The 14,278-nt window shown below is 61.3% G+C and overlaps 1 protein-coding gene and 1 long non-coding RNA gene across 2 annotated transcripts in view; one reads left to right on the top strand and one right to left on the bottom strand.

Annotated features, from left to right (window-relative positions):
* Positions 1-7,799, bottom strand: part of KIF3C (kinesin family member 3C) — an 11,034-nt gene extending 3,235 nt beyond the window's left edge. The window contains exons 1-5 of the mRNA XM_077782496.1: positions 6,361-7,799; positions 1,927-2,028; positions 1,727-1,849; positions 1,528-1,646; positions 94-210 (exon numbers count right to left, since the gene is read on the bottom strand). Of these exons, the coding sequence (XP_077638622.1) occupies positions 94-210; positions 1,528-1,646; positions 1,727-1,849; positions 1,927-2,028; positions 6,361-7,773 (1,874 nt within the window). The 5' untranslated portion in view covers positions 7,774-7,799. The remainder of the gene's footprint in view (positions 1-93; positions 211-1,527; positions 1,647-1,726; positions 1,850-1,926; positions 2,029-6,360) is intronic.
* Positions 7,800-8,202: 403 nt separating this feature from the next.
* On the top strand, positions 8,203-13,782 carry LOC116183502 (uncharacterized). Its single transcript, XR_013339629.1, has 3 exons — positions 8,203-9,207; positions 13,425-13,509; positions 13,579-13,782. It is a non-coding gene; the product is annotated as an uncharacterized LOC116183502 (long non-coding RNA).
* Positions 13,783-14,278: the final 496 nt, after the last annotated feature.

Below are 14,278 nucleotides of genomic sequence, written 5' to 3'. Positions count from 1 at the left end.
CAGGGATGGGGACAGGGGACAGGGATGGGGACAGGGACAGGGATGGGGACAGGGACTGTACCCCGGGGACAGGACGGGGACACAGGGACGTACCCTCCGCCAGGAACCAGCGGCTGGAATTTCCACTGGTCCTCATCGCCGTCGAAGTAGAGGCGGTTCATGATCTTGTTCTTCTCCTCGGGAGGGATGAAGTTCTCGATGATCAAGTACCTGAGGCAGCAGGAGAGATGGGGAAGGAGCAGGACAGGATGGGGTTCATGTGGCAGGAGACAGAAAACAGGTGGGAAAGGGAGAGGGAAGGCAGGAAGAGAAGGAGACATGGCAGGGAGAAGAAACAACCAGAGGATGAAAATGTGATGGAAGGGGAGAGGTGGAAGCAGTAGATGCAGCCACGGAGAGGGGAAAGGCAGGAGAGGAGGCATCAGAGAGGAGCCCGGGAGCTCTGGGGCTCCAGGCAGCACCAGGACCCTTCCCTCCTCTCCTCCCACATCTGCTCCCCCGCTGCCCGGCCTGAAAATCAAGGGAAGCTCAACAATGCCAGGAGGGAATCTTTTCTGTGTTTTTTGGGCAAGGCAAGCAGCTGTCAAAAACTGTTTTGAGGCAAGGAGTTGCATCAGTGAGCTGTGGCTTCCGGAGGGGAGAAGGGGCAAAGCTGGAGATGGAATTCTGTTTGTAGTGAAACTGCCTCACTCTGCAAACGCTGCAGTGCTCCTAAATAGCTGGGGGGGTATGAAAGAGAGGAGAGTTTGAAGTGAGAACAAAGCCCCGGGGGCGGTGGAGCAGCAGCTGCGGCTGCGGGAGGCTCCCGGAGGGAAAACTCTGCCAGGGAGCCGGGGTCACCCCCAGTCCCCAGAGCTGCTGTCCCCCCGAGGACAGAGCAGGTCACCCGGTGCCCTCGGGGGTCCCTTGGCCCCGGCCACCCCCAGGTTCAGCCTCAGCCAGGGTTTCTGCTGGAGGATTTTCTGGTTTTTCCCCTTTCTCGGCAACTCTTGGGTGCTCCCTGTGCTGCTCACCCAGCTCCCAGTGCCCACGGCTTGTGCCAGCACTGACAGCCGGGCAGGGCTCGGCTGTCCCTGTCTCTGGGTGGGGTCAATACCTCCAGTTCTGCACCCACTCTGAGCCTCTGAGCCTCCCAACCCTGCTCTGAGTCCCCCAACCCTGCTCTGAGCCCCCCAACCCTGCTCTGAGCCCCCAAACCCTGCTCTGAGACCCCAAACCCTGCTCTGAGCTTCCCAACCCTGCCCTGAGCCCCCAAACCCTGCTCTGAGCCCCCCAACCCTGCTCTGAGCCCCCCAACCCTGCCCTGAGCCCCCAAACCCTGCTCTGAGACCCCAAACCCTGCTCTGAGCCCCCGAACCCTGCTCTGAGCCTCCCAACCCTGCTCTGAGCCCCCAAACCCTGCTCTGAGCCTCCCAACCCTGCTCTGAGCCCCCCAACCCTGCTCTGAACCCCTCGATGCTGCTCTGCACCCCCAGTTCTCCAGGGCCCCGCAGGCCAGGGGACCCCCAAGCCCCCCAGAACACCTACTTGAGCTTCAGCTCCCGCGTCTGCTCGTTCTGGGCCTCCTCCAGGTCCCGGCGCACGCGGATGTACTCGTCGTGCTGGTCCTGGATCTCAGCCTTCACGGCCTGCAGCTTGGCGTAGAGCTGGGGGGGAGCAGCAGCTCAGCCCTGCCCGGGGCTGGGAGCCCTGGCAGGGACCTGCCCGTGCCCTGCCCTGCTCTCACCTTCTTCAGCTTCTTGGTTTTGATCTCCACCTCCTGCTGCAGGGACGTGTAGGTCTCGCGCAGCTCCACGGTCTCCTCGTCCCTCAGCAGCATCTCCTGCTGCATCTCGCGCTCCCGGCGTTTCTGAGGGGCAGGGACGGGGTTGGAAGCGGGGCGGGCACGGGGAGGGGTCCCAGGACCCCCCTGGCACCCCCCGGCACCTGCTCAGCGATCTCCTGGCGCCTCAGCTCCAGCATCTTCTGCTGCTCGTTGGTGTGGTCCACGATGGTCCTGCCCCCGATGAGCAGCTTGCTCTCCATGGCCTGGAGGGGACAGAGGGGCAGGGCAGGGGGTCAGGGCGGGGATCCCCACCCCCATCCACGGGCTCTGCCTCACGCCACCCTCACTGGGTGGTGACCCCCACCCTGATCCCTGTGGTCACCCCCACCCCTGATCCCTGTCCCCATCCCTGGTCCCTGTCCCCATCCCTGGTCCCTGTCCCCATCCCTGATGGTCACCACCATTCCTGACCCCTGTCCCTGCCCCTGATCCCTGTGGTCGCCCCGATCACTGATCCCTGTCCTCTGTCCCCATCCCTGGTCCCTGTCCCCATCCCTGTCCCCACCACTGTCCCTTGTCCCCATCCCTGTCCCCATCGCTGTCCCCATCCCTGTCCCCTGTACCCAGCCCTGTCCCCTGTCCCCACCCCTGTCCGCATCCCTGTCCCCTGTCCCCACCCCTGTCCCCTGTCCCCATCCCTGTCCCCATCCCTGTCCCCATCGCTGTCCCCTGTCCACATCCCTGTCCCCTGTCCCCACCCCTGTCCCCTGTCCCCACCCCTGGTCCCTGTCCCCTGTCCCCACCCCTGTCCCCTGTCCCCATCCCTGTCCCCTGTCCCCACCCCTGTCCCCTGTCCCCACCCCTGTCCCCTGTCCCCATCCCTGTCCCCTGTCCCCACCCCTGTCCCCTGTCCCCACCCCTGTCCCCTGTCCCCATCCCTGTTCCCTGTCCCCATCCCTGTCCCCATCGCTGTCCCCATCCCTGTTCCCTGTCCCCACCCCTGTCCCCTGTCCCCACCCCTGTCCCCTGTCCCCATCCCTGTCCCCTGTCCCCACCCCTGTCCCCTGTCCCCACCCCTGTCCCCTGTCCCCATCCCTGTTCCCTGTCCCCATCCCTGTCCCCATCGCTGTCCCCATCCCTGTTCCCTGTCCCCACCCCTGTCCCCTGTCCCCACCCCTGTCCCCTGTCCCCACCCCTGTCCCCTGTCCCCATCCCTGCTCTCAGGGAGGTGGGAGTGTTCCGTGCCCCTCTGCTCAGAGCCCAGCTGAGGGGAGGAGGCTGTGCACGATTAGATTGGACGTTGGGAACAATTCCCCCTGGAAAGGGCTGTCGTGTGTGTGTGTGTGTGTGTGTGTGTGTGTGTGTGTGTGTGTGGTGTGTGTGTGTGTGTGTGTGTGCACACTGTGTGTGTGTGTGTGCACACTGTGTATGTGTGTGTGTACACCGCGTGTGTGTGTGCACATTCTGTGTGTGTGCACTGTGTGTGTGTGCACTGTGTACGCACACTCTGTGTGTGTGTGTGTGTGTGTGTGTGTGTGTGTGTGTGTGTGCGCGTTCCAGCCGTGCTCCCGTGCCCGGGTGCCCGTGTGGGACGGGCAGGGGGACACGCGGTGCCCCCGCAGCTGCAGGGAGGGACCCAGGACACGGCACACGGAATCCATGCGCCAGCAGCACCCAGGAGACACCCACAGCAGCACCCAGGGGACACCCACAGCAGCACCCAGCACCCAGGGGACACCCACAGCAGCACCCAAGGGACACCCACAGCTGAGCCAGCACCCAGGGGACACCCACAGCAACACCCAGGGGACACTCACAGCTGTGCCAGCAGCACCCAGGGGACACCCACAGCAGCACCCAAGGGACACCCACAGCTGAGCCAGCACCCAGGAGACACCCACAGCAGCACCCAGGGGACACCCACAGCAGCACCCAGCACCCAGGAGACACCCACAGCAGCACCCAGGGGACACCCACAGCAGCACCCAAGGGACACCCACAGCTGAGCCAGCACCCAGGGGACACCCACAGCAACACCCAGGGGACACCCACAGCTGAGCCAGCACCCAGGGGACACCCACAGCAGCACCCAGCACCCAGGAGACACCCACAGCAGCACCCAGGGGACACCCACAGCAGCACCCAGCACCCAGGGGACACCCACAGCAGCACCCAGGGGACACCCACAGCAGCACCCAGCACCCAGGGGACACCCACAGCAGCACCCAGGGGACACTCACAGCTGTGCCAGCAGCACCCAGGGGACACCCGCAGCCATTGAGTGCTGTGGGGACACAGCCCCCCACGGGTGCCCCCGCCAGCCCCCCGACCCCGGGGATCCCTCCTCCTCCCCACCCATGGGTGGCCCAGGCTGGGTGCTCTGCTGGGGGCTGGCACCCCCAAGGGCAGCGCCCAGCCGATCCTGTGCCACCCCGTGCCAGGCCTGGGCGCCCTGGGGTGCCAGGGGTCCTCACCCCTGCTCCTCCAAAGGCCGTTCTGGCACCCAGCTAGTGCCCTGGGTGCCAGGTGTGCCCTGGGGACCCTGCGGGGAGCAGGGAGGGGACAGGAGGGTGCTGGCACCAGGGTCCCGCTGCCACCCCCTCCCACGGAGCTGCCCCTGCTGTCACCAGCCGTGCCAGGGTAGGAGGGTTCTCGGTGCCACTGCTTCCCCCGTGCCAGGGCATTTATCCCCCAAGGAAGAGATTCCCGATCTCCTTCAGCACCAAGGCTCGCCCAGGAATTCATCTCGGGCACCCAAAGGACCCCCGGCGCCTTTCCTCCCACCCACCTCGGCCTCAGCCCCTGGCACAGCCCTTGGGAGCAGCCACACCCCGTGGGCAGCTGCCCTGGGGCACTGCCCCTCTGCCTGGCACACATCTGGGCACCCGGAGCACATCTGGGCGCCCAGGAGCACATCTGGGTGCCCAACACACATCTGGGTGCCCAACACACATCTGGGTGCCCAGGAGCACATCTGGGTGGCCAGGAGCACATCTGGGTGCCCAACACAGTTCTGGGTGGCCAGGAGCACATCTGGGTGGCCAACACACATCTGGGCACCCAGGAGCACCCCACAGCCTGCACCCCCCAACCTGCACCCACAGCCTGCACCCCTCAAACTGCACCCACAGCCTGCACCCACAACCTGCACCCCCAACCTGCACCCGCAGCCTGCTCCCGCAGCCACGGGGGCATGGCTGCAGAGACCCCCGTGCCAGGCATCCTGCTCTGCCAGGACACCCATCACGGGACACCCGTCACGGGACACCCGTCACGGGACACCCGTCACGGGACACCCGCTGTGCCAGCCAGCAGCCCACGGCTCTGCCCCAGTGGCACGTCCCAGTGGCATCCCACGGGCTCTGTGCGGGCATCCAGACATGGCCACGCAGCCCTGGGCACAGCCACGCATCCCTGGGCAGGATCACACATCCCTGGGCACAATCACACATCCCTGGGCACAGCCACACATCCCTGGGTACAATCACACATCCCTGGGCACGATCACACAGCCCTGGGTACAATCACACAGCCCTGGGTACAATCACACATCCCTGGGCACGGCCACACATCCCTGGGCACGGCCATGCAGCCCTGGGCACAATCACACATCCCTGGGCACAATCACACAGCCCTGGGCACCATCACACATCCCTGGGCATGGCCATGTGTCCCTGGGGCTGCAACAAACACGACCCTGGCCATGGAAGAGGGTCCAGCCCCTTGGCCAGCCCTGGCACCCCGGGCATGTCCTTCCCCAGAGGGATCCCCCCAATGCCTGGGCTCCAGCCCAGTCTGTGCATCCGGGCCAGGGTGGTGCCAGGGGGGCCGTGCCAGGGGGGCCGTGCTGAGTGTGATGCCAAGGGTCAGGGTGCTGGGGCTCCCTCCCCACCGCTGGCACTGCGGTCCCGGCCCCACGGGCACCGTGGGCAGGGGGAAGGACCCCACAGCTCAGCGGGGTCCGGAGCAGGGTGGGGCAGGGGGAGGTGCAGCCCCAGACCCCCAGCACAGCCGGGGCTGTCGCGGCCCCTCTCACCCTCAAATCCCTCAGATCACCCGCAGCCCCCATCCACGCTGCTCTGGCTCGGGGTGCCAGGAGGATTTGGGGTGGGCAGGGGGATGGGGGTCCCTGCAGAGCTGCCAGGCCCTGCCCCCAGAGAGCCCCTGGGGCTGGACAGAACTGGGGGCGGCTGGGGGCAGGGGCACCGTGCCCCCAGCCCCAGCCCGGGGCTCCGTCCCGAGGCCACCAGGGAGGAATCTGCAGCATCACTCTCGTCACTCCCCTTCCCACGCCAGCTGCTTTGTTGTGCCGAGAGGGACGAGAGCCAAGCACGCCCGTGCCACCAGCGACCCCCTCCCTCCCTCCCATCCCTGCAGCACCCACGCAGGTCCCCACGCAGGTCCCAGGGCCACCCCAGCCCAGCCCCACGCCAGAGCCTGCCTGGACACCTCGCTTGGGAGGTCTCCTTGCTGGGCACCGCGGTGGGCACCTCCCCCTGGCTCCCCGCTTGGGATCCATTCCCACTGCACACCAGGGGCCGGGGGGCACAGCAGGTACCCCGGCCCCATTTGTCACCGTGGGTGGCAACACGAACCTTGTACTTGATGGCCAGCAGCTCCGTGGCCTCCTGCTCCTTCCGCAGGTCCTCTAGCATCTTCTCCTTCTCCTGGAGCAGCTTCTGCTTCTCCTCACTCACCAGGCTGTGGTCATCCTGGATAGCGGCTTTCTCCTCTTCCAGCCTCTCCTTCTGCTCCTTCAAGTAATTCTCCATGGTCTTCTCCAGGCCATCCTCATTCTCGTCCTCCCCTTCGTTGTCCACGGCGCCCTCTCCATCCACTGCTTTCTTCCTCCGGCTGCTCCTCCTCCTCTTCTTGCCCAGCATCCCGCGTTTCTCCAGCTGGGCCTTCAGCCGGACGATCTCCTCCTGGAACTCCCGCAGCAAGGTGTCCTTGGGGTCCTCGTTCACCCGGGGCTTGTTCTTGATGTTCTTGGCCCTGTTGGCGAACCTGAGGGTGGAGAGGCTCTCGTCGTAGCTGTGGGAGGCCGGGCCCAAGGTGGCCACCATGATTGTCTTGGCGTTGCCCCCGAGGGAGTCCTGCAGCAGGCGGGTGAGCTTGGAGTCCCGGTAGGGGATGTGCGTGCTCCGGCCGTCCACCAGCGCCGAGATGACGTTGCCCAGGGCCGAGAGGGAGAGGTTGATCTTGGAGGCTTCCTTGGGGCGCTCTCCGTGGGCCCCCATTTTGCTCTGGCGCTCGCTGCCGGCCAGGTCCACTAGGTTGAGCTTGCCCACACGGATGTGCTCGTCGCCGTCCGGCCCCGTCTCGCTGCACTCGATGGTGATCAGGAAGATGGCGTGGGAGCGCGAGCTGTGCTCGTTCATGTTGGTGCTGCCCACGGAGCGCGTCTGGCTGCCCAGGTTCATCACGTGCTCGATCTCCTTGACGTTCTTGGTCACGAAGGAGGAGAGGTCCTTGATGTACACCCCGGTCTCGGGGTTCTCCTTCAGCTCCAGCTTCTTGCTCTGGTCCTTGGCGAGGAGGTCCCTGATCTCCTCCTGGTAGATCTCCAGGTACGAGGCCCTCACCAGGTACTGCTGGTTCTGCGAGCGGGAGATGTGGGTGAAGATGTGCTCGAAGGCGCTGGGGATGATGCCGCGCTTCTCGGGCTCCGCCCAGGCGCCCTGCATGGTGTAGGTCTTGCCGGTGCCGGTCTGGCCGTAGGCGAGGACGGTGCCGTTGAAGCCCTGCAGCACCGAGTCGATGAGCGGCCGCACGGTCTCATCGTAGAGGTCGGCCTGCTTGGAGCTGGCGTCGTACACGGCGTCGAAGGTGAAGGTCTTGGGCAGCTCCCCGGGGGCGGCGCGGGGGTTGCGGATGCTCACCTGGCCCAGCTTCACGTCCAGCTCCAGGACGCGCTCGCAGCCCGCCGCCTCCTCCCGCCGGCTCATGGGCCGGCACCGGGCCACCACCCGCAGCGCCTCGCAGCCGCCGCGGGGCTTACCGGCCATGGCGGCGGCCGGGCGGGGCCGGCGGCGCAGCGGGGCCGGGGCGCTCAGCCGCGCCGCCCCCGCGGCACCGCCGGGGCCGAGCCCGGGGCCGGGGCCGGGGCCGGGGCGGAGCGGGCGGCGCCGGGGCGGGGGGCGCGGGCGGCCGGGGCGCGGCGGGGCGGCCCCGCCGGGCGCTCGCTCATGGCAGCGCGGCCGCGGCGCCCCGCCCGGTGCGGGGATGGGCCGGGGCGCGGCCGCGCCGCGATTGGTGCGCGCCCCCGCCCGCGCCCGCGCCCCCCGGGCGCGCTCCCGCGGCCGCGCTCCCGGCCCCGCCGCCGGCGGCTCCGCCCGGGCGCGCCGGGAGCGGTAGTGCGGCCGCGGGAGCGCGCACGGGCTCGGGGCGCGGGGCTCGGGGCGGGGAGCGAGGGGTGCGGCGCTGGGATGCTGCGCTGGAATGCAGAAGCGGCTTGCGGGATCGGGATGCGCCGTTGGAATGCGGGATTAGCATGCAGGATGAAGGATACGGGTCTGCCGGGCGGGGCTGGGATGCAGGATTAGGATACAGGATTTGGAATGCAGGATGAAGGATACGGGTCTGCCGGGCGGGGCTGGGATGCAGGATTAGGATACAGGATTTGGAATGCAGGATGAAGGATACGGGTCTGCCGGGCGGGGCTGGGATGCAGGATTAGGATACAGGATTTGGAATGCAGGATGAAGGATACGGGTCTGCCGGGCGGGGCTGGGATGCAGGATTAGGATACAGGATTTGGAATGCAGGATGAAGGATACGGGTCTGCCGGGCGGGGCTGGGATGCAGGACTGAAATATGGGATCACAAATGCAGGAATGGCATGCAGGGTGCAGGACTGGGGTATGGGTTGAAGGATACAGGATTGGGATGTACGACAAAGGATTGGAATGTAGAACTGGGATGTGGGATGAAGGATACAGGACTGGGATGTACGACAAAGGACTGCAATGTAGGACTGGGATGCTGGGCTGGAATGCAGGACCGGGATGTGGGATGAAGGATAAAGTGTTGGAATGCGGGATTAGGATGCAGGATGAAGGATACGGGTCTGCCGGGTGGGGCTGGGATGCAGGATTAGGATACAGAATGCAGGATTGGAATATGGGATCACAAATGCAGGAATGGCACAGGACTGCGATATGGGATGAAGGATACAGGACTGGGATGTAGGTCAAGGATTGGAATGTAGGACTGGGATATGGGATGAAGGATACAGGACTGGGATGTAGGACAAGGATTGGAATGTAGGACTAGGATGCTGGACTGGAATACGGGACCAGGATGTGGGATGAAGGATGCAGTACTGGGGTCCAGTGCTGGGATGCAGCACTGGAATGCAGGACTGAGATTCTGGGCTGGGATGCTGCATTGGAATGCAGGATGAAGGATTCCAGATGAAGGGTTGAGGATGAAGGATGCAGGTCTGGGATGTGGGTTGCAGGATGCAGGATGCAGGATTTGTGTGCATGGAGAGTACTTTTGTGGAATGCAGGATGTGAGATACAGGATGCAGGTCTGGGATGTGGGATACAGGATGCAGGGTCCATGATGGGGGATCAGGGATGTGGGATACAGGATACAGGACTGGGATGTGGGAAGCAGGGTGCAGGGTCTGTGATGGGGGATCAGGGATGTGGGATACAGGACTGGGATGTGGGATACAGGATACAGGACTGGGATGTGGGATACAGGATGCCGGGTCTGTGATGGGGGATCAGGGATGTGGGATACAGAATACAGGACTGGGATGTGGGAAGCAGGGTGCAGGGTCCATGATGGGGGATCAGGGATGTGGGAAGCAGGGTGCAGGACAGAGACAGGAGAAGCAGGGGATGCCCAGTCCCAGCACTCTGACAAGGTCAGAGCTCTTTTCTCAGACCTGGCAGCCAGCTCAGGGATAATCCCCTATCCCATCCCATCCCATCCCATCCCATCCCATCCCATCCCATCCCATCCCTGTGGGGCCAGGGCAGGGTCACCCTGTGGAATTTGAGGGTCCCTGGGCCGTCCCAGGCTCTGTGTCCCCTTGCAGCCAGGCATGGCTGGTGCATCCCAGTGGGAATAATCCTGGTGCCTTACGGGGCTGCAGGGAGATTAAACATTCTTGTGGTTAATCGAGTCTGAGCAGCCACCCGTTCCTTCCCTGGAACCAGAGATTATCCCATAATCAATTAATTAGGGTATTTGCTGCCATACACAGGCCTGCCTGGCACTATCCAAGTCCTCCAGCTCCAGGAGGAGCTTCCAGGCAGGGACAGTCCCCTCCCAAAAGGCACAGCCCCAGCCATGGAGGGGGACCAGGGGACCAAGGAGGGTGTGAGGGAGGAAAGCAGGAGGGAGATGCAGCAGGGATGGAGGGGAGATGGAATTGGGATGGAGGAACAATGAAGGGGGAAAGAGGAGGATGGAGAAGATGATGGGGAGAGTGAAGGGCGATGGAGGGCGATGGAAGTTTCAGGAGAGGAAGGGTGGGAGTGGGGGTGCAGCAGTGATGGAAGGAGGGATGGAGGGGGTGGAGGGAGGATGATGGATGATGCAGGGGAATGGATGGATGGATGGATGGAGGTGATGGGGAGGGTCACAAATGGAGGGGGCAAGAGAGGAGGATGGAGGAAGGATGGAGGGGGCACTGCGGGTGGAGTCAAGCGGTGGAGGGATAATGAGGGGATGGAGGGAAGGGAGTGATGGGAGGATGGAGGAGGTAGAGAATGGGATGGGGGGACAGCAGGGGCTGTGGAGGGGGCACTGCTGGGGCCACCTTTCCTCGCCTGCCCTTTCCCAGGGAAGGCTCCATCCCCAGGGCGCTGCAGCTGGGCCCTGTCAGGGGCACGGCCGCCGGGTGGGGACAGCCCCCGTGGCACAGCACAGACCTGCTGCTGCTGTCCCCGCTGTGCCCCCACACCCTGGCTCCCCACCAGGCCCCGTGCCACGGGCAGGGACCAGGTGCTGTGTGGCTCTGCCGTGGCACTGTCCCTGTGTCCCCGGGGATGAGTTCAGGGGCACCAAAGCTCCCCTGGCAGCCCCAAATCCCCCCAGGACCGGGCTGTGGGGACAGGCAGGTGACACACAGGAACAGGAGCGTGTATAGGTGTGGCAAGCAAATTTCTCTCTCTGTCAGGATTTTTCATAGAGGTACACAGAGAGAAAGAAAGAGAAAACAATTTCTATTTCTGCTCCTTGTTTTTCCTACGTGGAAAAATGTGTTCGGAGAATTGCTTACCTGGGGTGATTGTTTAAGTAGATTCTGGTGAGAATTGTTTGAGCCTGAAGGACAATCCAATCTATCTGTGTCTGGACCCTTAAGAGAAATCACAAGTTGTGAATTAGCTAAATATAGTAAGTAGAAAAAGTAAGTATGTAGTTTAGTATCTCCTTTAAATAGCATATTTATGTATTATAGTATAGTTATAATAAAGAAATCATTCAACCTTCTAAACTAGAATCAAACACCATTATTATCAAACACCATTATTTCTTCCCACCGAGTTCACCAACATTTACAATACAGGCAGGGCATGAGACATGGCAAAGAGACAGAGGGGACATTTCAGGAGCAGGGACAGTGCAGTGGGCAAGGACAGTGTGCCACGTCAGGCGGGGGAACCTGTAGGGACACGGTGACCTAGGGAGGGTGAGGTGACACGTATGGTCAGAGTGACACGCAGGGACACGGCGCCGGGCGGGGCAGGGTGCCAGGCAGGGCAGGGTGGCACACGAGGACAGTCCCTTGCCCACAGGTGTCAGCACAGGGTCACAGTGTGCTGGTGGTGGCCAGTGGCCTCTGGCCTTGGGGTGACCCTCGGGACGGTCCCTGGGGTGGTGGGGCTGAGGGGACAGCGAGCCCTCATTGGGGCCACGCTCAGCCAGCCCGGGAACACCTGGGCAGGGACACTGTGGGGCAAGAACCCCACAGGAACCTGCAGAGCACAGCCCTGACCCCCTCTGTGTATGGGGGATATGGTGTCTATGGGGGATATAGTGTGTGTGTGGATATGGTGTGTATGGGGGATATGGTGTGTATGGGGATATGGTGTCTATGGGGGATATGATGTCTGTGGGGCAATGTGGTGTCTATGGGGATATGGTGTGTATGGGGATATGGTGTGTATGGGGATATGGTGTGTATGGGGATATGGTGTCTATGGGGATATGGTGTCTATGGGGATATGGTGTGTATGGGGATATGGTGTCTATGGGGATATGGTGTCTATGGGGATATGGTGTCTCTGGGGGATATGGTGTGTGTGGGGATATGGTGTCTATGGGGATATGGTGTCTGTGGGGCAATGTGGTGTCTATGGGGATATGGTGTCTATGGGGATATGGTGTCTCTGGGGGATATGGTGTGTGTGGGGATATGGTGTGGGGGGGGATATGGTGTGTATGGGGATATGGTGGGTATGGGGATATGGTGTGTATGGGGATATGGTGTGTATGGGGATATGGTGTGTATGGGGATATGGTGTCTATGGGGATATGGTGTCTATGGGGATATGGTGTCTCTGGGGGATATGGTGTCTATGGGGGATATGGTGTGTATGGGGATATGGTGTGTATGGGGATATGGTGTCTATGGGGATATGGTGTGTATGGGGATATGGTGTGTGGGGGGGATATGGTGTGTGTGGGGATATGGTGTGTGTGGGGGGATATGGTGTCTGTGGGGATATGGTGTGTATGGGGATATGGTGTGTATGGGGATATGGTGTGTGTGGGGATATGGTGTCTATGGGGATATGGTGTCTATGGGGATATGGTGTGTATGGGGATATGGTGTGTATGGGGATATGGTGTGTGTGGGGATATGGTGTGTATGGGGATATGGTGTGTATGGGGATATGGTGTCTATGGGGATATGGTGTGTATGGGGATATGGTGTCTATGGGGATATGGTGTGTATGGGAATATGGTGTCTGTGGGGATATGGTGTCTATGGGGATATGGTGTGTATGGGGATATGGTGTCTCTGGGGGATATGGTGTCTATGGGGGATATGGTGTGTATGGGGATATGGTGTCTATGGGGATATGGTGTGTATGGGAATATGGTGTCTATGGGGATATGGTGTCTATGGGGATATGGTGTCTATGGGGATATGGTGTCTGTGGGGGATATGGTGTGTATGGGGATATGGTGTCTATGGGGATATGGTGTGTATGGGGATATGGTGTCTATGGGGATATGGTGTCTATGGGGATATGGTGTGTATGGGGATATGGTGTGTATGGGGATATGGTGTGTATGGGGATATGGTGTGTATGGGGATATGGTGTGTATGGGGATATGGTGTGTGTGGGGATATGGTGTCTATGGGGATATGGTGTCTATGGGGGGATATGGTGTGTATGGGGATATGGTGTCTATGGGGATATGGTGTCTATGGGGATATGGTGTCTATGGGGATATGGTGTCTGTGGGGGATATGGTGTGTATGGGGATATGGTGTGTATGGGGGATATGGTGTGTATGGGGATATGGTGTGTATGGGGATATGGTGTCTATGGGGATATGGTGTCTATGGGGGATATGGTGTCCAAGATTGAAGCACCAAGATGTTTCCTATCCCCATCCCAGGAGCAGCTGCCTCTGGGCAGTCTTCCTCATCCCCTGTTAATTGCCCATCAATGTCTCCCCACAGGACTCAGAGATAACTCTCTCCAGAGCCAGTTTTTTTAACAAGTGATTAAGGACACACCTCTGACTCAGAATAACATCAGCCCATGGTGAGATGCCCTGCCCAGGGGGAGGAGCCAGGCATTCCCACCTGGATAAATCCGGGGATTTCTTCACAGAGAGGCAGCCTTCCCACAGGTTTCTGAGAAGACACAGCAACCACATCTGCCATCCCAAGAGGACTGCAGCCACTACAATTTGGATTGCTACCAGCACGCTGGCCAGAGGTTGTCAGGTTGTATTCTGCCTTTGTCAGTGGTCTTCCTTTTGTATCATTTCATGTATTTTTGTCTTTTTCCCTTTTTCCAATAAATTGTATTTCTGACTTGGAGTATCTCGCTGGTTTTGCTTTCAAACCAGAACATATGGTGTGTATGGTGTGATATGGTGTGTATGGGGACATGGTGTCTATGGGGTGATATGGTGTGTATAGGGACATGGTGTCTATGGGGTGATATGGTGTGTATAGGGACATGGTTTGTGTGTGGAAATGGTGTCTATAGGGTGCTATGGTGTCTATGGGGACATGGTTTGTGTGGGGACATGGTGTCTATGGGGTGATGAGGTGTCTATGGGGTGCTATGGTGTCTATAGGGTGATGAGGTGTCTATGGGGACATGGTTTGTGTGGAGACATGGTGTCTATGGGGTGCTATGGTGTCTATGGGGTGATGAGGTGTCATCTATGGGGTGATGAGGTGTTGTCTATGGGGTGCTATGGTGTCTGTGGGGACATGGTGTCTATAGGGTGCTATGGTGTCTATAGGGTGATGAGGTGTCTATGGGGACATGGTTTGTGTGGGGACATGGTGTCTATAGG

This window comes from Lonchura striata, chromosome 3 (genome assembly GCF_046129695.1).
Source record: "Lonchura striata isolate bLonStr1 chromosome 3, bLonStr1.mat, whole genome shotgun sequence".
Classification (NCBI taxonomy): Eukaryota; Metazoa; Chordata; class Aves; order Passeriformes; family Estrildidae; genus Lonchura; species Lonchura striata.
Note: the sequence above shows the minus strand (reverse complement) of the source record. Positions and strands in the feature narration are given on the sequence as shown.